The 27,825-nt window shown below is 50.3% G+C and overlaps 1 protein-coding gene across 1 annotated transcript in view; it reads left to right on the plus strand.

Annotated features, from left to right (window-relative positions):
• The window catches only part of LOC120921555 (protein sel-1 homolog 3-like), a 264,107-nt gene that overhangs the window by 15,635 nt on the left and 220,647 nt on the right, over positions 1-27,825 (plus strand). The window contains exon 5 of the mRNA XM_040334055.1: positions 12,179-12,294. Within this exon, the coding sequence (XP_040189989.1) occupies positions 12,179-12,294 (116 nt within the window). The remainder of the gene's footprint in view (positions 1-12,178; positions 12,295-27,825) is intronic.

The raw sequence follows: 27,825 nt of genomic DNA on the forward strand, positions 1-27,825 counted from the left end.
AGAGGGGTGTCTGTGGACGTGGTATACTTGGACAGAGGGGTGTCTGTGGACGTGGTATACTTGGACAGAGGGGTGTCTGTGGACGTGGTATACTTGGACAGAGGGGTGTCTGTGGACGTGGTATACTTGGACAGAGGGGTGTCTGTGGACGTGGTATACTTGGACAGAGGGGTGTCTGTGGACGTGGTATACTTGGACAGAGGGGTGTCTGTGGATGTGATATACTTGGACAGAGGGGTGTCTGTGGACGTGGTATACTTGGACAGAGGGGAGGCTGTGGATGTGATATACTTGGACAGAGGGGAGGCTGTGGACGTGATATTCTTGGACAGAGGGGTGTCTGTGGATGTGATATACTTGGACAGAGGGGAGGCTGTGGACGTGATATTCTTGGACAGAGGGGTGGCTGTGGACGTGGTATACTTGGACAGAGGGGTGGATGTGGACGTGGTATACTTGGACAGAGGGGGTGTCTGTGGACGTGGTATACTTGGACAGAGGGGTGGCTGTGGACATGGTATACTTGGCACCTTTCTAGCATCTTTCTAGCACCCGGTAATGCTCACCCCTAATGCAGGTGGTCAGACACTATATCTGCCTTCACCTATAAACAGGTACTTGGTATATGGTTGGCAGACAGGAAAGGTTCCAATCCAATCTAGCAGGACAGACCTACTTGATCTGGTATTACACTCTCTATCACAAGCATGAGACTGCAGGCTTGGCTGGCTTAAATCAAGTTTGGTCTCCACCCAGAGACTGACCACATTAATCACCTTGCAGGTGGACAGACAAGAAAAAAGCTAAAACCAGGATGCTGGAATTAGGAGGAGGAGCTTCTCCAGACACACCCGTTATTTTTAGCAACCATTATTTGGATAGAAAACTTAAAGGCCTGGATTTACATACATCAGCGCATATTATGCCGCTGTAGCGTATCTCTTTTACGCTACACCGGCGCAGTGCACAGATGCAAGCACTGGATTCAAAAAGCACTCGCTCCCACTCGCTGTTAAAGATACGCTGGGTTTCCTTAGCGTAAGCCAGCGTAGGTGGAAGTGGGCGTGAGCCATGATAATGAGGTGTGACACCATGCAAATGATAAACTGAGTGTCATAAAGATACGAATACCGTATGGCGCATGCGCCGTCCCGTGGACGCATTCCAGTGTGCATGCTCAGAATCACGTCGGAACTACTCCCCAAGATACGACAGATCACTGCCTACGGCGTGAACGTAACCTACGCCCAGCCCTATTCACATACTATGTAAACGATGTAAAATACGACAGCTGTGTTCCCTGGTCCATACCTTTGCATGAGTTGCGCCTCCCAAATGGGGAATAACTTTATGCCGGACGAAAGTCTTACGCATACCGCGTATATTATGCGCCGGGCGCAAGTACGTTTGTGAATCTGCGTATCTCCCTTATTTGCATATGTGCATAGAAAATCTATGGGAGCAGAAAATGCGCCCGGCGTAAATATGTGCCCACGATACGACGGCGTAGGCAAGTTGCGTCAGTCATAGGAAGCCTATTTTTAGGCGTATCTCAGATTGTGGGCGCATTGATAGACTTACGTGGCGTATCTCGATATATGTCGGCGTAAGTGCTTTGTGAATCAAGGCAGAAGTCTGCCAAAGGTTATTAGTGGGGTACCCCAAGGTGCAGTATTTTTCGTGGGGTACCCCAAGGTTCAGTGTTGTCAGTGGGGTACCCCACAGTTCAGTGTTGTCAGTGGGGTACCCCACAGTTCAGTATTATTAGTGATGTACCCCAAGGTTCAGTGTTGTCAGTGGGGTACCCCAAGGTTCAATGTTGTCAGTGGGGTACCCCAAGGTTCAGTGTTGTCAGTGGGGTACCCCACAGTTCAGTGTTGTCAGTGGGGTACCCCACAGTTCAGTATTATTAGTGATGTACCCCAAGGTTCAGTGTTGTCAGTGGGGTACCCCAAGGTTCAATGTTGTCAGTGGGGTACCCCAAGGTTCAGTGTTGTCAGTGGGGTACCCCAAGGTTAAGTGTTGTCAGTGGGGTACCCCAAGGTGCAGTGTTGTCAGTGGGGTACCCCACAGTTCAGTGTTGTCAGTGGGGTACCCCACAGTTCAGTATTATTAGTGATGTACCCCAAGGTGCAGTGATGAGCTCTTGTGACTCTGCACTTTAAGGTCCAGTGACCATGCAGGGGTCTCATGAAGGGGTACACACAGCGTCCATCATTCTACATGGCCAATCCCTGACAGATTTCTATCCTCAGTGTGTCTGGAATCTGCCCAGTGAATAGAAGAGGATTAGAGACGGGGCGCGGCACATAATTCCATGTAATCTCTCTACTGAAATCGGAGCCGCCATTGTGATCTCTGCGCCAAATCATAGAAGACTGATAAGAATCACCGGATCATCTCTATAATCCCAGGCTTGGTGATCTGTGTGCTTCCTCCTCTGATCCCAGACTGCAGGAATCCCACACTGACGTCCATTACAGGGAAAGGTCCTGTAAGTGGGAGATGCATTGTGTGTAATAGCTAGCCTGAGGTGGGGGAAGGGAGCATGGCAACTATGAAAGTCAATTACAGAGATCAGGAAAAGGAACTGTACTGTCATCGAACCCAACCCCCAACCCTACACTGTACTGTCACCGAACCCAACCCAACACTGTACTGTCACCGAACCCAACCCCCAACCCTACACTGTACTGTCACCGAACCCAACCCCCAACCCTACACTGTACTGTCACCAAACCCAACCCCCAACCCTACACTGTACTGTCACTGATTCCAACCCTAACCCTACACTGTACTGTCACCGAACCCAACCCCCAACCCTACACTGTACTGTCACCAAACCCAACCCCCAACCCTACACTGTACTGTCACTGATTCCAACCCTAACCCTACACTGTACTGTCACCGAACCCAACCCCCAACCCTACACTGTACTGTCACCGAACCCAACCCCCAACCCTACACTGTACTGTCACCGAACCCAACCCTAACCCCACACTGTACTGTCACCTAACCCAACCCCCAACCCTACACTGTACTGTCACCAAACCCAACCCCCAACCCTACACTGTACTGTCACCGATCCCAACCCTAACCCCACACTGTACTGTCACCTAACCCAACCCCCAACCCTACACTGTACTGTCACCGAACCCAACCCCCAACCCTACACTGTACTGTCACCGAACCCAACCCCCAACCCTACACTGTACTGTCACTGATTCCAACCCTAACCCTACACTGTACTGTCACCGAACCCAACCCCCAACCCTACACTGTACTGTCACCAAACCCAACCCTAACCCCACACTGTACTGTCACCTAACCCAACCCCCAACCCTACACTGTAATGTCACCGATCCCAACCCTAATCCTACACTGTACTGTCACAGAACCCAACCCTAACCTGTACTGTCACTGAACCCAACCCCAACCCTACACTGTACTGTCATCGAACCCAACCCCAACCCTACACAGTACGGTCACCGATCCCAACCCTAACCCTACGCTGTACTGTCACTGAATCCAACCCCCAACCCTACACTGTACTGTAATCGAACCAAACCCCAACCCTATGCTGTACTGTCACTGAACCCAACCCTAACCCTACACTGTACTGTCACCGATCCCAACCCTAACCCTACACTGTACTGTCACCGATCCCAACCCTAACCCTACACTGTACTGTCACCAAACCCAACCCTAACCCTACACTTTACTGTCACCGATCCCAACCCTAACCCTACACTGTACTGTCACCGATCCCAACCCCAACCCTACACTGTACTGTCACCGACCCCAACCCTAACCCTATACTGTACTGTCACCAATCCCAACCCTAACCATACACTGTACTGTCACCGATCCCAACCCTAATCCTACACTGTACTGTCACCGATCCCAACCCTAACTACACTGTACTGTCACCAAACCCAACCCTAACCCTACACTGTACTGTCACCAAACCCAACCCCAACCCTACACTGTACTGTCACTGAACCAAACCCTATACTCTACTGTCAACGAATCCAACCCCAAACCTACACTGTACTGTCATCGAACCCAACCCTAAACCTACACTGTACTGTCACTGAACACAACCCAACACTGTACTGTCACCGATCCCAACCCTAACCCTACACCGTACGGTCACCGATCCCAACCCTAAACCTACACTGTACTGTCACAGAACCCAACCCCAACCCTACACTGTACTGTCACCGAACCCAGCCCTAACCCTACACTGTACTGTCTCCGATCCCAACCCTAACCCTACACTGTACTGTCACTGAACCCAACCCCAACCCTACACTGTACTGGCACTGAACCCAACCCTAACCCTACACTGTACTGTCACCGAACCCAACCCTAACCCTACACTGTACTGTCACCGATCCCAACCCTAACCCTACACTGTACTGTCACTGAACCCAACCCCAACCCTACACTGTACTGGCACTGAACCCAACCCTAACCCTACACTGTACTGTCACCGAACCCAACCCCAACCCTACACTGTACTGTCACCGATCCCAACCCTAACCCTACACTGTACTGCCACCGAACCCAACCCTAACCCTACACTGTACTGTCACTGAACCAAACCTTAACCCTACACTGTACTGTCGTCGAACCCAACCCAACACGGTACTGTCATCGAACCCAACCCAACACTGTACTGTCATCGAACCCAACCCCAACCCTATGCTGTACTGTCACTGTACCCAACCCTAACCCTAACTGTACTGTCACCAATCCCAACCCTAACCCTACACTGTACTGTCACCAATCCCAACCCTAACCCTACACTGTACTGTGACCGAATCCAACACTAATCCTACACTGTACTGTCACCAATCCCAACCCTAACTCTACACTGTACTGTCACCGATCCCAACCATTACCCTACACTGTACTGTCACCGATCCCAACCCTAACCCTACACTGTACTGCCACCGAACCCAACCCTAACCCTATACTGTACTGTCACCAATCCCAACCCTAACCATACACTGTACTGTCACCGATCCCAACCCCAACACTACACTGTACTGTCACTGATCCCAACCCTAACCCTACACTGTACTGTCACCGATCCCAACCCTACACTGTACTGTCACCAATCCCAACCCTAATCCTATACTGTACTGTCACTGAACACAACCCAACACTGTACTGTCATTGAACCCAACCCAACACTGTACTGTCATCGAACCCAACCCCAACCCTACACTGTACTGTCACCGATCCCAACCCTAACCCTACACTGTACTGTCACCAATCCCAACCCTAACTGCACTGTACTGTCACCAAACCCAACCCTAACCCTACACTGTACTGTCACTGATCCCAACCCTAACTCTACACTGTACTGTCACCGATCCCAACCATTACCCTACACTGTACTGTCACTGAACCCAACCCCAACCCTACACTGTACTGTCACCGATCCCAACCCTAACCCTACACTGTACTGTCACCAATCCCAAACCAAACCCTACACTGTACTGTCACCTATCCCAACCCTAACCCTACACTCTACTGTCACCGATCCCAACCCCAACCCTACACTGTACTGTCACCGACCTTAACCCTAAACCTACACTGTACTGTCACCGATCCCAACCCTAATCCAACACTGTACTGTCACTGAACCCAACCCCAACCCTACACTGTACTGTCACTGATTCCAACCCCAACCCTGCACTGTACTGTCACCGATCCCAACCCTAACCCTACACTGTACTGTCACCGAATCCAACCCTACACTGTACTGTCACCGATCCCAACCCTAACCCTACACTGTACTGTCACTGAACCCAACCCCAACCTGTACTGTCACCGAACCCAACCCCAACCCTACACTGTACTGTCACCAAACCCAACCCTAACCCTACACTGTACTGTCACTGAACCCAACCCCAACCTGTACTGTCACCGAACCCAACCCCAACCCTACACTGTACTGTCACCAAACCCAACCCTAACCCTACACTGTACTGTCACCGAACCCAACCCTAACCCTACACTGTACTGTCACCGATCCCAACACTAACCCTACACTGTACTGTCACTGATCCCAAACCTAACCCTACATTTTACTGTCACTGAATCCAACCCTTCACTGTACTGTCACCAAACCCAACCCCAACCCTACACTGTACTGTCACTGATCCCAACCCTAACCCTACACGGTACTGTCACCGAACCCAACCCTAACCTTACACTGTACTGTCACCAAACCCAACCCTAACCCCACACTGTACTGTCACCGAACCCAACCCTAACCCTACACTGTACTGTCACCAATCCCAACCCTAACCCTACACTGTACTGTCACCGACCCCAACCCCAAACCCAACCCTACACTGTTCTGTCACCGAATCCCCACCCTAACCCTACACTGTACTGTCACTGATCCCATTCATTACCATACACTGTACTGTCACTGAACCCAACCCCAACCCTACACTGTACTGTCACTGAACCCAGCCCTAACCCTACACTGTACTGTCACCAAATCCAACCCTAACCCTACACTGTACTGTCACCAATCCCAACCCCAACCCTACACTGTACTGTCAGCGATCCCAACCCTAACCCTACACTCTACTGTCACTGACCCCAACCCCAACCCTACACTGTACTGTCACTGAACCCAACCCTACACTTTACTGTCACCGACCCCAACCCTACACTGTACTGTCACTGAACCCAACCCCGACCCTACACTGTACTGTCACCAATCCTAACCCTAACCCTAAACTGTACTGTCACTGATCCCAACCCTAACCCTACACTACTGTCACCAATCCCAAACCTAACCCTACACTGTACTGTCACCGACCCCAACCCTAACCCTACACTGTACTGTCACTGTTCCCAAACCTAACCCTACACTGTACTGTCACCGATCCCAACCCTAATCCTACACTGTACTGTCACGTATACCAACCACAACCCTACACTGTACTGTCACCGATCCCAACCCTAACCCTACACTGTACTGTCACCGAACCCAACCCTAACCCTACACTGTACTGTCACCAAACCCAACCCTAACCCCACACTGTACTGTCACCGAACCCAACCCTAAACCTACACTGTACTGTCACCAATCCCAACCCTAACCCTACACTGTACTGTCACCGACCCCAACCCCAAACCTAACCCTACACTGTTCTGTCACCGAATCCCCACCCTAACCCTACACTGTACTGTCACTGATCCCATTCATTACCCTACATTTTACTGTCACTGAACCCAACCCCAACCCTACACTGTACTGTCACCGATCCCAACCATTACCCTACACTGTACTGTCACTGAACCCAACCCCAACCCTACACTGTACTGTCACTGAACCCAGCCCTAACCCTACACGGTACTGTCACCAAATCCAACCCTAACCCTACACTGTACTGTCAGCGATCCCAACCCCAACCCTACACTGTACTGTCACTGAACCCAACCCCCAACCCTACACTGTACTGTCACCAATCCTAACCCTAACCCTAAACTGTACTGTCACTGATCCCAACCCTAACCCTACACTACTGTCACCAATCCCAAACCTAACCCTACACTGTACTGTCACCGACCCCAACCCTAACCCTACACTGTACTGTCACTGTTCCCAAACCTAACCCTACACTGTACTGTCACATATACCAACCACAACCCTACACTGTACTGTCACCGAACCCAACCCTAACCCTACACTGTACTGTCACCGATCCCAACCCTAACCCTACACTGTACTGTCACCGATCCCAACCCTAACCTTACACTGTACTGTCACCAATCCCAACCCTAACTACACTGTACTGTCACCAAACCCAACCCTACCCCTACACTGTACTGTCACTGAACCCAACCCTAACCCTACACTGTACTGTCACCAATCCCAAACATAACCCTTCACTGTACTGTCACTGATCCCAACCCTAACCCTACACTGTACTGTCACCTATCCCAAACCTAACCCTACACTCTACTGTCACCGACCCAACCCTAACCCTACACTGTACTGTCACCGATCCCAACCCTAACCCTACACTGTACTGTCACCGATCCCAACCCTAACCCTACACTGTACTGTCACCGATCCCAACCCCAACCCTACACTGTACTGTCACCGACCCAACCCTAACCCTATACTGTACTGTCACCAATCCCAACCCTAACCCTACACTGTACTGTCACCAAACCCAACCCCAACCCTACACTGTACTGTCACCAATCCCAACCCTAATCCTACACTGTACTGTCACCGATCCCAACCCAACACTGTACTGTCATCGAACCCAACCCCAACCCTACACTGTACTGTCACAGAACCCAACCCCAACCCTACACTGTACTGTCACCGAACCCAGCCCTAACCCTACACTGTACTGTCACCGATCCCAACCCTAACCCTACACTGTACTGTCACTGAACCCAACCCCAACCCTACACTGTACTGGCACTGAACCCAACCCTAACCCTACAATGTACTGTCACTGAACCCAACCCTAACCCTACACTGTACTGTCACCGATCCCAACCCTAACCCTACACTGTACTGTCACTGAACCCAACCCCAACCCTACACTGTACTGGCACTGAACCCAACCCTAACCCTACACTGTACTGTCACCGAATCCAACCCCAACCCTACACTGTACTGTCACCGATCCCAACCCTAACCCTACACTGTACTGTCACCGAACCCAACCCTAACCCTACACTGTACTGTCACTGAACCAAACCTTAACCCTACACTGTACTGTCGTCGAACCCAACACAACACTGTACTGTCATCGAACCCAACCCCAACCCTATGCTGAACTGTCACTGTACCCAACCCTAACCCTAACTGTACACTGTACTGTCACCGAACCCAACCCTAACCCTACACTGTACTGTCACCGATCCCAACCCTAACCCTACACTGTACTGTCACCGATCCCAACCCTAACCCTACACTGTACTGTCACTAAACCCAACCCTAACCCTACACTGTACTGTCACCAATCCCAACCCTAACCCTACACTGTACTGTCACCAATCCCAACCCTAACCCTACACTGTACTGTGACCGAATCCAACACTAACCCTACACTGTACTGTCACCAATCCCAACCCTAACTCTACACTGTACTGTCACCGATCCCAACCCTAACCCTACACTGTACTGTCACCGATCCCAACCCTAACCCTACACTGTACTGTCACTGAACCCAACCCAAACCCTACACTGTACTGTCAACGATCCCAACCCTAACCCTACACTGTACTGTCACCGATCCCAACCCTAACCCTACACTGTACTGTCACCGATCCCAACCCTAACCCTACACTGTACTGTCACCGATCCCAACCCTACACTGTACTGTCACCAATCCCAACCCTAATCCTACACTGTACTGTCACTGAACACAACCCAACACTGTACTGTCATTGAACCCATCCCAACACTGTACTGTCATCGAACCCAACCCCAACCCTATGCTGTACTGTCACAAATCCCAACCCTACGCTGTACTGTCACTGAACCCAACCCTACACTGTACTGTCACTGAACCCAACCCTAACCCTACACTGTACTGTCAGCGATCCCAACCCCAACCCTACACTGTACTGTCACTGATCCCAACCCTAACCCTACACTGTCCTGTCACCAATCCCAACCCTAACCCTACACTGTACTGTCACCGATCCCAACCCTAACCCTACACTGTACTGTCACTGAACCCAACCCCACACTGTACTGTAACTGATCCCAACCCTAACTCTACACTGTACTGTCACCAATCCCAACCCTAACCCTACACTGTACTGTCACCAAACCCAACCCTAACCCTACACTGTACTGTCACCGATCCCAACCCTAACCCTACACTGTACTGTCACCGACCCTAACCCTAAACCTACACTGTACTGTCACCGATCCCAACCCTAATCCTACACTTTACTGTCACTGAACCCAACCCCAACCCTACACTGTACTGTCACTGATTCCAACCCCAACCCTACACTGTACTGTCACCGATCCCAACCCTAACCCTACACTGTACTGTCACCGAATCCAACCCTACACTGTACTGTCACCGATCCCAACCCTAACCCTACACTTTACTATCACTGAACCCAACCCCAACCTATACTGTCACCGAACCCAACCCCAACCCTACACTGTACTGTCACCAAACCCAACCCTAACCCTACACTGTACTGTCACCTATCCCAACCCTAACCCTAAACTGTAATGTCATTAATCCCAACCCTAACCCTACACTGTACTGTCACTGAACCCAACCCTACACTGTACTGTCACCGAACCCACCCCTAACCCTACACTGTACTGTCACCGATCCCAACACTAACCCTACACTGTACTGTCACTGATCCCAAACCTAACCCTACATTGTACTGTCACTGAATCCAACCCTTCACTGTACTGTCACTGAACCCAACCCCAACCCTACACTGTACTGTCACTGATCCCAACCCTAACCCTACACTGTACTGTCACCGAACCCAACCCTAACCCTACACTGTACTGTCACCAAACCCAACCCTAACCCTACACTGTACTGTCACTGAACCCAACCCCAACCCTACACTGTACTGTCACCAAACCCAACCCTAACCCTACACTGTACTGTCACCAATCCCAACCCTAACCCTACACTGTACTGTCACCAATCCCAACCCTAACCCTACACTGTACTGTCACTGAACCCAACCCCAACCCTACACTGTACTGTCATCGAACCCAACCCCAACCCTATGCTGTACTGTCACCGATCCCAACACTAACCCTACACTGTACTGTCACCAAACCCAACCCTAACCCTACACTGTACTGTCACCAAACCCAACCCTTACCCCACACTGTACTGTCACCAAACCCAACCCTAACCCTACACTGTACTGTCACTGAACCCAACCCTAACCCTACACTGTACTGTCACCAATCCCAACCCTAACCCTACACTGTACTGTCACCGACCCCAACCCCAAACCCAACCCTACACTGTTCTGTCACCGAATCCCCACCCTAACCCTACACTGTACTGTCACTGATCCCATTCATTACCCTACATTTTACTGTCACTGAACCCAACCCCAACCCTACACTGTACTGTCACCGATCCCAACCATTACCCTACACTGTACTGTCACTGAACCCAACCCCAACCCTACACTGTACTGTCACTGAACCCAGCCCTAACCCTACACTGTACTGTCACCAAATCCAACCCTAACCCTACACTGTACTGTCAGCGATCCCAACCCTAACCCTACACTGTACTGTTACTGAACCCAACCCTACACTGTACTGTCACCGACCCCAACCCTAACCCTACACTGTACTGTCACTTAACCCAACCCCGACCCTACACTGTACTGTCACCAATCCTAACCCTAACCCTAAACTGTACTGTCACTGATCCCAACCCTAACCCTACACTACTGTCACCAATCCCAAACCTAACCCTACACTGTACTGTCACTGACCCCAACCCTAACCCTACACTGTACTGTCACCGTTCCCAAACCTAACCCTACACTGTACTGTCACCGATCCTAACCCTAATCCTACACTGTACTGTCACCGATCCCAACCCTAATCCTACACTGTACTGTCACGTATACGAACCACAACCCTACACTGTACTGTCACCGAATCCAACCCTAACCATACACTGTACTGTCACAAACCCAACCCTAACCCTACACTGTACTGTCACTGAACCCAACCCTAACACTACATTGTACTGGGTTGGGTGATCCCCTAGTAATGATGATTCTAATGTTCTGGTGAATGGTTGTACTCGTTTTGTTGGGTGATCTCATAGTAATGACGATTCTAATGTTCTGGTGAATGGTTGTACTTGTTTTGTTGGTTGATCTCCTAGTAATGATGATTCTAATGTTCTGGTGAATGGTTGTACTTGTTTTGTTGGTTGATCTCCTAGTAATGATGATTCTAATGTTCTGGTGAATGGTTGTACATGTTGGGTTGGGCGATCTCCTAGTAATGACAATTCTAATGTTCTGGTGAATGGTTGTACTCGTTTTGTTGGGCGATCTCCTAGTAATGACAATTCTAATGTTCTGGTGAATGGATGTACTTGTTTTGTTGGGTGATCTCCTAGTAATGACGTTTCTTCCTGGTCTGCAGGTCATCTACATGTCCAGGTGGAGTTGATAAAGAAAGAAGCTCACGCCTTCCGTAGTACAGATCCCTTGCCATTGAATCAGTGGTGCCACATCCTTCTGAACCTGGATGTATCCCTGGTAAGGAAATCATTTTTTTATGGACAATGCTGGACTCATCCCATTCACCTTCAGATCTTTGCCCCATGAATGCCCATAAGGGGATGTTTAACTGACCAGGTACATGCTGTTTTGTGCAGCTATTCCAGTCAGTCCCACTGGGTTAACCACTTCAGGCCCGGACCATATTGCTGGTCAATGACCGGGTCACTTTTTGCGATTCGGCACTGAGTCGCTTTAACTGACAATTGCGCGGTCGTGCGACGTGGCTCCCAAACAAAATTGACATCCTTTTTTCCCCACAATTAGAGCTTTCTTTTGGTGGTATTTTATCACCTCTGCGGTTTTATTTTTTGCGCTATAAACAAAAATAGAGCGACAATTTTGAAAAACAAATAATATTTTTTACTTTTTGCTGTAATAAATATCCCCCAAAAATATATAAAAAAACAAATTTTTTCCTCAGTTTAGGCCGATACGTATTTTTCGTCATATTTTCCGAAAAAAAAATCGCAATAAGCGTTTATTGATTGGTTTGCGCAAAAGTTATAGCGTTCACAAAATAGGGGATAGTTTTATGGCATTTTTATTAATATTTATTTTTAACTAGTAATGACGGTGATCAGCGATTTTTTATCAGTACTGCAACATTATGGCGGACACTTTGGACAATTTTGACACATTTTTGGGACCATTGGCATTCTTATAGCGATCAGTGCTATAAAAATGCATTGGATTACTATAAAAATGCCACTGGCAGGGAAGGGGTTAACACTAGGGGGCGGGGAAGGGGTTAAGTATGTTCCCTGGGTGTGTTATAACTGAAGGGGGAGGGGACTCACTAGGGGAAATGACTGATCATACATTGTATGAACAGAAGATCAGCATTTCTCCCCTGACAGGACCGGGAGCTGTGCGTTTACACACACAGCTTCCGGTCCCCGCTCTGTAACAAGCGATCGCGAGTGCCTGGCGGTGATCGCACCCGCCGCGTACGCGCGTCGGCATCAGAGGTGAGCCCTATTGGCTGAACGGCGAGATGACGTAGATCTACGTGATCTCACCCAGCAGAGCCGACCTGACACCGTATAACTGCGGAGGCTGGTCGGCAAGCAGTTAAAGTTGTTTAGGATCCTCCTTTCCCGAACACAAAGGCAGCTACCAAACCCTCCAATCAGCCAAACAAGAAACCCATACGAATAATTCTCCCCCAAATACGAGACGAGGCTCCGTACTGAGCTTCCTCCTCCACTTCTGAGCTTCCTCCTCCACTCCTGAGCTTCCTCCTCCACTTCTGAGTTTCCTCCTCCACTCCTGAGCCTTCTCCTCCACTTCTGAGCTTCCTCCTCCACTCCTGAGCTTCCTCCTCCACTTCCGAGCTTCCTCCTCCACTCAGAGCCTCCACTTCTGAGCTTCCTCCTCCACTCAGAGGCTTCCCCCTCCACATCCAAGCTTCCTCCTCCACTTACGAGCTTCCTCCTTCACTCCTGAGCTTCCTCCTCCACTCCTGAGCTTCCTCCTCCACTCAGAGGCTTCCCCCTCCACATCCAAGCTTCCTCCTCCACTCCTGAGCTTCCTCCTCCACTTCCGTGCTTCCTCCCTGTAACGGCTACCCGGCTAGTGAGAGGGTCTCAGCCGTTGGAGATGTCCTTTTCCCTGGCAAGCTGCGATATGCAAGTACCACCGGTATCCCCGTCCAATAGATCCAGAGAGAGAGAGAGAGTTCCCCTTCACGAACGAGGCAAGGCTACGTTGAAGGGTCAAACAAGACTGACTTTTATTGCACATTTCACCTCGCTTTTTATATGGTTACAAAGACTGTACAGAAACACTGACACTCACACAGGGAGGGCTTCAATACACATACTTTGAAATAATGACATTCCCTTGAGCCAATCAGTCTCTAGACGTTTTGGCTCCAGCTGACATTTAACATGACTTGATCAGACAATAGAATTAAATTAACCTTTAAAACAATTATACATTCACACATAACAGCCTCCGTATGCTGAGGGGATTAACTACACAAAAGAAAGTCCATTAGCTATGCAAAGGGAATCTTAGCATTCAGCAGTGAAAAAGTCCCTTGTATAATTAACCCTTTGAGCTCAGAATACAATGTGGTAAATCCAATTGTAATGAGCCATGCAGTTCTTTGTAGACCTCACTGTAGGAGTATTATAGGATGTCCAGGCAGAATAGTTCATAAGTCCGTTACACTGCTCCCCTTTTGTGGAACACTCCGGCAGACCCGGATTGATCCTTTTCGGTTCAACTTGGGGATGTCCGGTCTGCTGTTAGGGTAAAAGTTCCGTTTGCCTGGACAGTCCGTCGGCATTCCCATTGGCTTACCAGGTCAGTAGCTGATGGTGAAGGTGAATAATGGAATTCAGTTCTGGAACAGTCACTTGCTTTGCTCTCTCAATGGCTCCCAAAACCTGTTGCTGATGCTCTTGGGACAGATACGGCACCACCTGGATGCAAATCCCATTTAATCTTTTGACAATTTCCGCCTGTTTGTGCATTTCAATGTTCAAGCCACGGGACATCTCAGGTGGGGGGGTAGGAACTGCATGTGTAATGGGCTGTCTCGCTCTTACCAGTTCCAGTTCTTGTCCCCTCTTAGTTTGTATCTCTTCCCTTGCTTCCCGGAACAGCTGGTTGATTAGTTCCACGGACGTTTCTGGATACAAGGATAATCTCCGCTGTACAATCCCAGTAATTACATCTTCTTCGCTGACCGGTGCAAGGGGCTCAGTTCCTTCCATGGATCCATCCATTTCGTCCAGCTCCCTCCGTGGTCTGTTGCTGGCGCTCCTACCACGACTCTCTAATAAATCTTTTAGTGTGGATCTTTTCAGCCTGGCGTACTGCGACTCCATTCAGCACTTGCTCTTTGGATAAAAGGACCATCCCACTGCTGCCAACCAATGTAACAGCTACCCGGCTAGTGAGAGGGTGTCAGCCGTTGGAGAAGTCCTTTTCCCTGACAAGCTGCGATATGCAAGTACCGCCGGTATCCCCGTCCAATAGATCCAAAGAGAGAGAGAGGGTTCCCCTTTACAAACGAGGCAAGGCTATGTTGAAGGGTCAAACAAGACTGACTTTTATTGCACATTTCACCTCGCTTTTTATATGGTTACAAAGACTGTACAGGAACAATGACACTCTCCATTCCCCCCCCTCACACAGTGGGGGGGCTTCAATACACATACTTTGAAATAATGACATTCCCTTGAGCCAATCAGTCTCTAGACGTTTTGGCTCCAGCTGACATTTAACATGACTTGATCAGACAATAGAATTCAATTAACCTTTAAAACAATTATACATTCACACATAACAGCCTCCGTATGCTGAGGGGATTAACTGCACAAAGGAGAGTCCATTAGCTATGCAAAGGGAATCTTAGCATTCAGCAGTGAAAAAGTCCCTTGTATAATTAACCCTTTGAGCTCAGAATACAATGTGGTAAATCCAATTGTAACGAGCCATGCAGTTCTTTGTAGACCTCACTGTAGGAGTATTATAGGATGTCCAGGCAGAATAGTTCATAAGTCCGTTACACTCCCCCACTCAGAGGCTTCCCCCTCCACATCCAAGCTTCCTCCTCCACTTACGAGCTTCCTCCTCCACTCCTGAGCTTCCTCCTCCACTCCTGAGCTTCCTCCTCCACTTCCGAGCTTCCTCCTCCACTCAGAGGCTTCCCCCTCCACATCCAAGCTTCCTCCACCACTTCCAAGCTTCCTCCTCCACTCCTGAGCTTCCTCCTCCACTCCTGAGCTTCCTCATCCACTTCTGAGCTTCCTCCTCCACTCTTGAGCTTCTTCCTCCACTTCTGAGCTTCCTCCTCCACTCCTGAGCTTCCTCCTCCACTTACGAGCTTCCTCCTCCACTCCTGAGCTTCCTCCTCCACTTCTGAGCTTCCTCCTCCACTACTGTGCTTCCTCCTCCACTTTTGAGCTTCCTCCTCCATTCAGAGGCTTCCCCCTCCACATCCAAGCTTCCTCCTCCACTTACGAGCTTCCTCCTCCACTTACGAGCTTCCTCCTCAACTTCTGAGCTTCCTCCTCCACCCTGAGCTTCGTCCTGCAGTTTTGAGCTTGCTCCTCCACTTCCAAGCTTCCTCCTCCACTTCTCCTCTACCCCCATGCTCTGTCCTTCAGTCCTGAGCTTCCTCCTCCTCTTCTGAGCTTCTTCTTCTACTTCCAAGTGTCCTCCTCCACTCAAATGCTTCCTCCTCCGCCCCTGAGCTTTGTCGTCCAGTTCGGAGCTTGCTCCTCCACTTCCAAGCTTCCTCCTCCAGTTCTGAGCTTGCTCCTCCACTTCCAAGATTCCTCCTCCACTTCTGAGCATTGTCCTCCACTTCTGAGTGTCCTCCTCCACATCCAAGCTTCCTCATCCACTTACAAGCTTCATCATCCACTCCTGAAATTCGTCCTCCAGTTCTGAGCTTGCTCCTCCACTTCTGAATTTTTTCATCCACTTCCAAACTTCCTCCTCCACTCAGAGGCTTCCCCTCCACATCCCTCCACATCCAAGCTCCCTCCTCCACCCCTGAGCTTCGTCCTCCAGTTCTGAGCTTCTTCCTCCACTTCCAAGCTTCCTCCTCCACTTCTGAGTTTTGTCCTCCACTTCCGAGCTTCCTCCTCCACTTTTGAGCTTCCTCTTCAACTCCTAAACTATCTCCTCTACCCCCAAGCTTTGTCCTTCAGTCCTGAGCCTCCTCCTCCTCTTCTGAGCTTCTTCTTCCACTTCCAAGTGTCCTCCTCCACTCAGATGCTTCTTCCTCCGCCCCTGAGCTTCATCCTCCAGTTCTGAGCTTGCTCCTCCACTTCCAAGCTTTCTCCTCCATTTCTGAGTTTTGTCCTCCACTTCCGAGCTTTCTCCTCCACTTCTGAGCTTCTTCCTCCACTTTTTAGTGTCCTCCTCCACATCCAAGCTTCCTCATCCACTTACGAGCTTCATCCTTCACTCCTGAACTTCGTCCTCCAGTTCTGAGCTTGCTCCTCCACTTCTGAATTTTGTCCTCCACTTCCAAGCTTCCTCCTCCACTTTTGAGCTTCCCCCTCCACTCCCGAGCTTCCTCCTCCAATTCAGAGATTCCTTCTCTACTTCCAAGCTTCCTCTTCCACTTCCGAGCTTCCTCCTCCACTCCCAAACTTCCTGCTCCACTTCTGAGCTTTCTTCTCCACTTCTGAGCTTCCTCCTCCCCCCACAAACTCAACTTCTGAGCTTCCTCCTCCCTTCCCTTCTGCACTTCCAAGATTCCTCCTCCACTTCTGAGCTTCTTCCTCCACCGCTGAGCTTTCTCCTCCACCCCTGAGCTTCCTCCTCCACTTCTGAGCTTCCTACCCCACTCCCAAACTTCCTCCTCCACTTCTGAGCTTCCTTCTGCACTTCCGAGCTTCCTCCTCCCCCCACAAGCTCAACTTCTGTAATGCACAGACTGCGCTACTCTCACTCTCTGGTCTCTGGCAGACGTCTTGTCACGGTGTGATTGGTTGATGGGAACGGATTGTGGAAGCAGGCGGAGCTCCGTGAAAAAATGGAAGTTAGTTCACGAGGATAAACGTCCCTTCCTCTCATTTCCGTCACATTTTCATTCTATAATGAAAACAGATCTGATTTTTGTCATGCTGAACTTTTCGTTTGGTTTTCATCACTGCAAAAATGTCGCTGACAAAATCCAAACGAAAATGTTTTTTTGTTGACAAAATTAACAGCTTCCAAGCTTCCTCCACTTCCTTCTCCACTCCCAAGCTTCCTCCTTTAATCCTGAGCTTCCTCCTCCACCCCCGAGGTTTGTCCTCCACCCTCAAGCTTCCTCATCTACTTCTGAGCTTCCTCCTCTACCTCCGAGCTCCCTCCTCTACCTCCGAGGTTTGTCCTCCACCCTTGAGCTTCCACTTCTACTTCTGAGCTTCCTCTTCCACTCCCAAGCTTCAGCCTCCACTACCGGGCTTCCTCCTCCACTCTAGAGCTTTGTCCTCCAATCTTGAGCTTTGTCCTCCACTCCTGAGCTTCCTCCTCCACTCCAAAGTTTCCTCCCCAAGCTCTAGGGCAGGGGTCTCAAACTCAAATTACCTAAGGGCCACAAGACAAGTTTCCATATCCCATGGGGGGCCGCATGCAAACTTTCAAACTTCAAAAACAGTACTGGTGTCAGCAAACGCATTATTAACCCTGACCACTACACTACACACTGACCACTACACTACACACTGACCACTACACTACACACTGACCCCTCACCATCAGGTCACAGCACATCAGGGTACAAAGCCCAGCACATCAGGGTACAGGGAACATCAGAGCATAGCACATAGGAGTACAGCACAGCAGGCCACATCAGGGTGCACGGCACATCAGGGCAGGGCATATCAGGACAGGGCACATGGCACAGTGCAGGACATGGCACATCAGGGCACAGCACATCAGGACAGGGCACATGGAACATCAGGGTACAGGGCACATAAAACAGCACATCAGGGTACAAAGCCCAGCACATCAGGGTACATAGGGCACATCAGGGTACATGGGGCACATCAGGGTACATGGGAAACATCAGGGTACATGGGGCACAATCAGAGCACATCAGGGCACATGGGGCATATCAGGGCAAATGGGGCACATACAAGCACACCAGGTTACATGGGGCACATGAGAGCATATCAGGGCACAATCAGGGAACATGGGGCACACCAGGGAACATGGGGCACATTAGAGCACATCAGGGCACAGCGCATCAGGACAGGGCATGTGGCACATCAGGGTACAGGACATGGCACATCAGGGCACAGCACATCAGGACAGGGCATATGGCACATCAGGGTACAAAGCCCAGCACATCAGGGTACCCCATGTACCCTGATGTGCTGGGCTTTGTACCCTGATGTACTGTTTCATGTGCCCTGTACCCTGATGTGCCATGTGCCCTGATGTTCTGGGCTTTGTACCCTGATGTGCTGTTTCATGTGCCCTGTACCCTGATGTGCCATGTGCCCTGTCCTGATGTGCTGTGCCCTGATGTGCCATGTCCTGTACCCTGATGTGCCATGTGCCCTGTCCTGATGTGCTGTGCCCCATGTGCCCTGATGTGCTCTCATGTGCCCCATGTTCCCTGGTGTGCCCCATGTTCCCTAAATGTGCCCTGATGTGCTCTCATGTGCCCCATGGCACATCAGGGTACATGGGCCACATCAGGGCACAATCAGAGCACATGGGGCATATCAGGGCACATAAGAGCACACCAGGGCACAATCAGGGCACATGGGGCACATCAGGGCACATGAGAGCACATCAGGGCACATCAGGGCACATAGGAGCACATCAGGGCACATGAGAGCACATCAGGGCACATGAGAGCACATCAGGGCACATGAGGGCACATCAGGGCACATGGGAGCACATCAGGGCACATGAGAGCACACCAGGGCACATGGGAGCACATCAGGGCACATGAGAGCACATTAGGGCACATGAGAGCACATCAAAGCACATGAGAGCACATCAGGGCACATGAGAGCACATCAGGGCACATGAGAGCACATCAGAGCACATCAGGGCACATGAGAGCACATCAGGGCACATGAGAGCACATTAGGGCACATCAGGGCACTCGAGAGCACATCAGGGCACATGAGAGCACATGAGGGCACATCAGGGCACATGACAGCACATCAGGGCACATGAGAGCACATCAGGGCACATGAGGGCACATCAGGGCACATGAGAGCACATCAGGGCACTTGAGAGCACATCAGGGCACATGAGGGCACATCAGGACACATGAGGGCACATCAGGGCACATGAGAGCACATGAGGGCACATCAGGGCACTTGAGAGCACATCAGGGCACATGAGAGCACATCAGAGCACATGAGGGAACATCAGGGCACATGAGAGCACATCAGGGCACTTGAGAGCACATCAGGGCACATGAGAGCACACCAGGGTACAGGTCAGCATTTACTTGTTGTTTTCTTCAAAGGCAGAGTAGCGCAGGAAGCGCCTGTCATAAGTTCACTTGTCTCTCATGTCACACTGCTACTCCCTGGCGGCCCCTCCCCCCCCTCTTCTCGTCCATCTCAGATGATGTCACAAGCAAATGGGGATGATGAGAAGAGAGGGGGGAGGGGGCGCCGGGGAGTAGCAGCGTGACATGAGAGACAAGTGAACTTATGACAGACGCTTCCTGCGCTAATCTTCATGCACCTCAATCTACACTTCCGCGGCACCCGCCCTGCCTGCGGGCCATTTAAAACCGGTCCGCGGGCCGCAAATGGGCCGCGGGCCAGTACTTAGAGACCCCTGCTCTAGGAGGAGCTTGCAGGAAAATCCTTCCTCCACTTCTGCTGACATCCCAAGAGAGCTACAAGGCTCCTCCACCCAATTTATAGGGAGAGGGCAGGGCCAATCCCAGAAGCCCACCTATCGCGCCGGTATCCACTAAATAAAGGGAAACCCCGACTTCCACCCTCCTACATACATAAAGGGAAACCCCGACTTCCACCCTCCTACATACATAAAGGGAAACCCCGACTTCCACCCTCCTACATACATAAAGGGAAACCCCGACTTCCACCCTCCTACATACATAAAGGGAAACCCCGACTTCCACCCTCCTACATACATAAAGGGAAACCCCGACTTCCACCCTCCTACATACATAAAGGGAAACCCCGACTTCCAGAGTCCTACATACATAAAGGGAAACCCCGACTTCCAGAGTCCTACATACATAAAGGGAAACCCCGACTTCCAGCCTCCTACATACATAAAGGGAAACCCCGACTTCCACCCTCCTACATACATAAAGGGAAACCCCGACTTCCACCCTCCTACATACATAAAGGGAAACCCCGACTTCCAGCCTCCTACATACATAAAGGGAAACCCCGACTTCCACCCTCCTACATACATAAAGGGAAACCCCGACTTCCAGCCTCCTACATACATAAAGGGAAACCCCGACTTCCACCCTCCTACATACATAAAGGGAAACCCCGACTTCCACCCTCCTACATACATAAAGGGAAACCCCGACTTCCACCCTCCTACATACATAAAGGGAAACCCCGACTTCCACCCTCCTACATACATAAAGGGAAACCCCGACTTCCACCCTCCTACATACATAAAGGGAAACCCCGACTTCCACCCTCCTACATACATAAAGGGAAACCCCGACTTCCACCCTCCTACATACATAAAGGGAAACCCCGACTTCCAGCCTCCTACATACATAAAGGGAAACCCCGACTTCCACCCTCCTACATACATAAAGGGAAACCCCGACTTCCACCCTCCTACATACATAAAGGGAAACCCCGACTTCCAGCCTCCTACATACATAAAGGGAAACCCCGACTTCCAGCCTCCTATATACATAAAGGGAAACCCCGACTTCCACCCTCCTACATACATAAAGGGAAACCCCGACTTCCAGCCTCCTACATACATAAAGGGAAACCCCGACTTCCACCCTCCTACATACATAAAGGGAAACCCCGACTTCCACCCTCCTACCTACATGAAGGGAAACCCCGACTTCCAGAGTCCTACATACATAAAGGGAAACCCCGACTTCCAGAGTCCTACATACATAAAGGGAAACCCCGACTTCCACCCTCCTACATACATAAAGGGAAACCCCGACTTCCAGCCTCCTACATACATAAAGGGAAACCCCGACTTCCAGAGTCCTACATACATAAAGGGAAACCCCGACTTCCACCCTCCTACATACATAAAGGGAAACCCCGACTTCCACCCTCCTACATACATAAAGGGAAACCCCGACTTCCACCCTCCTACATACATAAAGGGAAACCCCGACTTCCACCCTCCTACATACATAAAGGGAAACCCCGACTTCCACCCTCCTACATACATAAAGGGAAACTCCGACTTCCACCCTCCTACATACATAAAGGGAAACCCCGACTTCCAGCCTCCTACATACATAAAGGGAAACCCCGACTTCCAGCCTCCTACATACATAAAGGGAAACCCCGACTTCCACCCTCCTACATGCATAAAGGGAAACCCCGACTTCCAGCCTCCTACATACATAAAGGGAAACCCCGACTTCCACCCTCCTACATACATAAAGGGAAACCCCGACTTTCACCCTCCTACATACATAAAGGGAAACCCCGACTTCCAGCCTCCTACATACATAAAGGGAAACCCCGACTTCCACCCTCCTACATACATAAAGGGAAACCCCGACTTCCACCCTCCTACATACATAAAGGGAAACCCCGACTTCCAGCCTCCTACATACATAAAGGGAAACCCCGACTTCCACCCTCCTACATACATAAAGGGAAACCCCGACTTCCACCCTCCTACATACATAAAGGGAAACCCCGACTTTCACCCTCCTACATACATAAAGGGAAACCCCGACTTCCAGCCTCCTACATACATAAAGGGAAACCCCGACTTCCACCCTCCTACATACATAAAGGGAAACCCCGACTTCCACCCTCCTACATACATAAAGGGAAACCCCGACTTCCAGCCTCCTACATACATAAAGGGAAACCCCGACTTTCACCCTCCTACATACATAAAGGGAAACCCCGACTTCCAGCCTCCTACATACATAAAGGGAAACCCCGACTTCCACCCTCCTACATACATAAAGGGAAACCCCGACTTCCACCCTCCTACATACATAAAGGGAAACCCCGACTTCCACCCTCCTACATACATAAAGGGAAACCCCGACTTCCACCCTCCTACATACATAAAGGGAAACCCCGACTTCCACCCTCCTACATACATAAAGGGAAACCCCGACTTCCAGCCTCCTACATACATAAAGGGAAACCCCGACTTCCAGAGTCCTACATACATAAAGGGAAACCCCGACTTCCACCCTCCTACATACATAAAGGGAAACCCCGACTTCCAGCCTCCTACATACATAAAGGGAAACCCCGACTTCCACCCTCCTACATACATAAAGGGAAACCCCGACTTCCAGCCTCCTACATACATAAAGGGAAACCCCGACTTCCACCCTCCTACATACATAAAGGGAAACCCCGACTTCCACCCTCCTACATACATAAAGGGAAACCCCGACTTCCACCCTCCTACATACATAAAGGGAAACCCCGACTTCCAGCCTCCTACATACATAAAGGGAAACCCCGACTTCCAGCCTCCTACATACATAAAGGGAAACCCCGACTTCCACCCTCCTACATACATAAAGGGAAACCCCGACTTCCACCCTCCTACATACATAAAGGGAAACCCCGACTTCCACCCTCCTACATACATAAAGGGAAACCCCGACTTCCACCCTCCTACATACATAAAGGGAAACCCCGACTTCCACCCTCCTACATACATAAAGGGAAACCCCGACTTCCACCCTCCTCCATACATAAAGGGAAACCCCGACTTCCACCCTCCTACATACATAAAGGGAAACCCCGACTTCCACCCTCCTACATACATAAAGGGAAACCCCGACTTCCACCCTCCTACATACATAAAGGGAAACCCCCGACTTCCAGCCTCCTACATACATAAAGGGAAACCCCGACTTCCACCCTCCTACATACATAAAGGGAAACCCCGACTTCCACCCTGCTACATACATAAAGGGAAACCCCGACTTCCACCCTCCTACATACATAAAGGGAAACCCCGACTTCCACCCTCCTACATACATAAAGGGAAACCCCGACTTCCACCCTCCTACATACATAAAGGGAAACCCCGACTTCCACCCTCCTACATACATAAAGGGAAACCCCGACTTCCACCCTCCTACATACATAAAGGGAAACCCCGACTTCCACCCTCCTACATACATAAAGGGAAACCCCGACTTCCACCCTCCTACATACATAAAGGGAAACCCCGACTTCCACCCTCCTACATACATAAAGGGAAACCCCGACTTCCACCCTCCTACATACATAAAGGGAAACCCCGACTTCCACCCTCCTACATACATAAAGGGAAACCCCGACTTCCAGCCTCCTACATACATAAAGGGAAACCCCGACTTCCAGCCTCCTACATACATAAAGGGAAACCCCGACTTCCAGAGTCCTACATACATAAAGGGAAACCCCGACTTCCACCCTCCTACATACATAAAGGGAAACCCCGACTTCCAGAGTCCTACATACATAAAGGGAAACCCCGACTTCCACCCTCCTACATACATAAAGGGAAACCCCGACTTCCACCCTCCTACATACATAAAGGGAAACCCCGACTTCCACCCTCCTACATACATAAAGGGAAACCCCGACTTCCACCCTCCTACATACATAAAGGGAAACCCCGACTTCCACCCTCCTACATACATAAAGGGAAACCCCGACTTCCACCCTCCTACATACATAAAGGGAAACCCCGACTTCCACCCTCCTACATACATAAAGGGAAACCCCGACTTCCACCCTCCTACATACATAAAGGGAAACCCCGACTTCCACCCTCCTACATACATAAAGGGAAACCCCGACTTCCACCCTCCTACATACATAAAGGGAAACCCCGACTTCCACCCTCCTACATACATAAAGGGAAACCCCGACTTCCACCCTCCTACATACATCAAGGGAAACCCCGACTTCCACCCTCCTACATACATAAAGGGAAACCCCGACTTCCACCCTCCTACATACATAAAGGGAAACCCCGACTTCCACCCTCCTACATACATAAAGGGAAACCCCGACTTCCAGCCTCCTACATACATAAAGGGAAACCCCGACTTCCACCCTCCTACATACATAAAGGGAAACCCCGACTTCCACCCTCCTACATACATAAAGGGAAACCCCGACTTCCACCCTCCTACATACATAAAGGGAAACCCCGACTTCCACCCTCCTACATACATAAAGGGAAACCCCGACTTCCACCCTCCTACATACATAAAGGGAAACCCCGACTTCCACCCTCCTACATACATAAAGGGAAACCCCGACTTCCACCCTCCTACATACATAAAGGGAAACCCCGACTTCCACCCTCCTACATACATAAAGGGAAACCCCGACTTCCACCCTCCTACATACATAAAGAGAAACCCCGACTTCCAGCCTCCTACATACATAAAGGGAAACCCCGACTTCCACCCTCCTACATACATAAAGGGAAACCCCGACTTCCACCCTCCTACATACATAAAGGGAAACCCCGACTTCCACCCTCCTACATACATAAAGGGAAACCCCGACTTCCACCCTCCTACATACATAAAGGGAAACCCCGACTTCCACCCTCCTACATACATAAAGGGAAACCCCGACTTCCACCCTCCTACATACATAAAGGGAAACCCCGACTTCCACCCTCCTACATACATAAAGGGAAACCCCGACTTCCACCCTCCTACATACATAAAGGGAAACCCCGACTTCCAGCCTCCTACATACATAAAGGGAAACCCCGACTTCCACCCTCCTACATACATAAAGGGAAACCCCGACTTCCACCCTCCTACATACATAAAGGGAAACCCCGACTTCCACCCTCCTACATACATAAAGGGAAACCCCGACTTCCACCCTCCTACATACATAAAGGGAAACCCCGACTTCCACCCTCCTACATACATAAAGGGAAACCCCGACTTCCACCCTCCTACATACATAAAGGGAAACCCCAACTTCCACCCTCCTACATACATAAAGGGAAACCCCGACTTCCACCCTCCTACATACATAAAGGGAAACCCCGACTTCCACCCTCCTACATACATAAAGGGAAACCCCGACTTCCACCCTCCTACATACATAAAGGGAAACCCCGACTTCCACCCTCCTACATACATAAAGGGAAACCCCGACTTCCACCCTCCTACATACATAAAGGGAAACCCCGACTTCCACCCTCCTACATACATAAAGGGAAACCCCGACTTCCACCCTCCTACATACATAAAGGGAAACCCCGACTTCCACCCTCCTACATACATAAAGGGAAACCCCGACTTCCAGCCTCCTACATACATAAAGGGAAACCCCGACTTCCACCCTCCTACATACATAAAGGGAAACCCCGACTTCCACCCCTCCTACATACATAAAGGGAAACCCCGACTTCCACCCTCCTACATACATAAAGGGAAACCCCGACTTCCACCCTCCTACATACATAAAGGGAAACCCCGACTTCCACCCTCCTACATACATAAAGGGAAACCCCGACTTCCACCGTCCTACATACATAAAGGGAAACCCCGACTTCCACCCTCCTACATACATAAAGGGAAACCCCGACTTCCACCCTCCTACATACATAAAGGGAAACCCCGACTTCCACCCTCCTACATACATAAAGGGAAACCCCGACTTCCAGCCTCCTACATACATAAAGGGAAACCCCGACTTCCACCCTCCTACATACATAAAGGGAAACCCCGACTTCCACCCTCCTACATACATAAAGGGAAACCCCGACTTCCACCCTCCTACATACATAAAGGGAAACCCCGACTTCCACCCTCCTACATACATAAAGGGAAACCCCGACTTCCACCCTCCTACATACATAAAGGGAAACCCCGACTTCCACCCTCCTACATACATAAAGGGAAACCCCGACTTCCACCCTCCTACATACATAAAGGGAAACCCCGACTTCCACCCTCCTACATACATAAAGGGAAACCCCGACTTCCAGAGTCCTACATACATAAAGGGAAACCCCGACTTCCACCCTCCTACATACATAAAGGGAAACCCCGACTTCCAGCCTCCTACATACATAAAGGGAAACCCCGACTTCCACCCTCCTACATACATAAAGGGAAACCCCGACTTCCACCCTCCTACATACATAAAGGGAAACCCCGACTTCCACCCTCCTACATACATAAAGGGAAACCCCGACTTCCACCCTCCTACATACATAAAGGGAAACCCCGACTTCCACCCTCCTACATACATAAAGGGAAACCCCGACTTCCACCCTCCTACATACATAAAGGGAAACCCCGACTTCCACCCTCCTACATACATAAAGGGAAACCCCGACTTCCAGCCTCCTACATACATAAAGGGAAACCCCGACTTCCACCCTCCTACATACATAAAGGGAAACCCCGACTTCCAGCCTCCTACATACATAAAGGGAAACCCCGACTTCCAGCCTCCTACATACATAAAGGGAAACCCTGACTTCCAGCCTCCTACATACATAAAGGGAAACCCCGACTTCCACCCTCCTACATACATAAAGGGAAACCCCGACTTCCACCCTCCTACATACATAAAGGGAAACCCCGACTTCCACCCTCCTACATACATAAAGGGAAACCCCGACTTCCACCCTCCTACATACATAAAGGGAAACCCCGACTTCCACCCTCCTACATACATAAAGGGAAACCCCGACTTCCACCCTCCTACATACATAAAGGGAAACCCCGACTTCCACCCTCCTACATACATAAAGGGAAACCCCGACTTCCACCCTCCTACATACATAAAGGGAAACCCCGACTTCCAGCCTCCTACATACATAAAGGGAAACCCCGACTTCCACCCTCCTACATACATA

Source organism: Rana temporaria (genome assembly GCF_905171775.1).
Source record: "Rana temporaria chromosome 2 unlocalized genomic scaffold, aRanTem1.1 chr2d, whole genome shotgun sequence".
Lineage (NCBI taxonomy): Eukaryota > Metazoa > Chordata > Amphibia > Anura > Ranidae > Rana > Rana temporaria.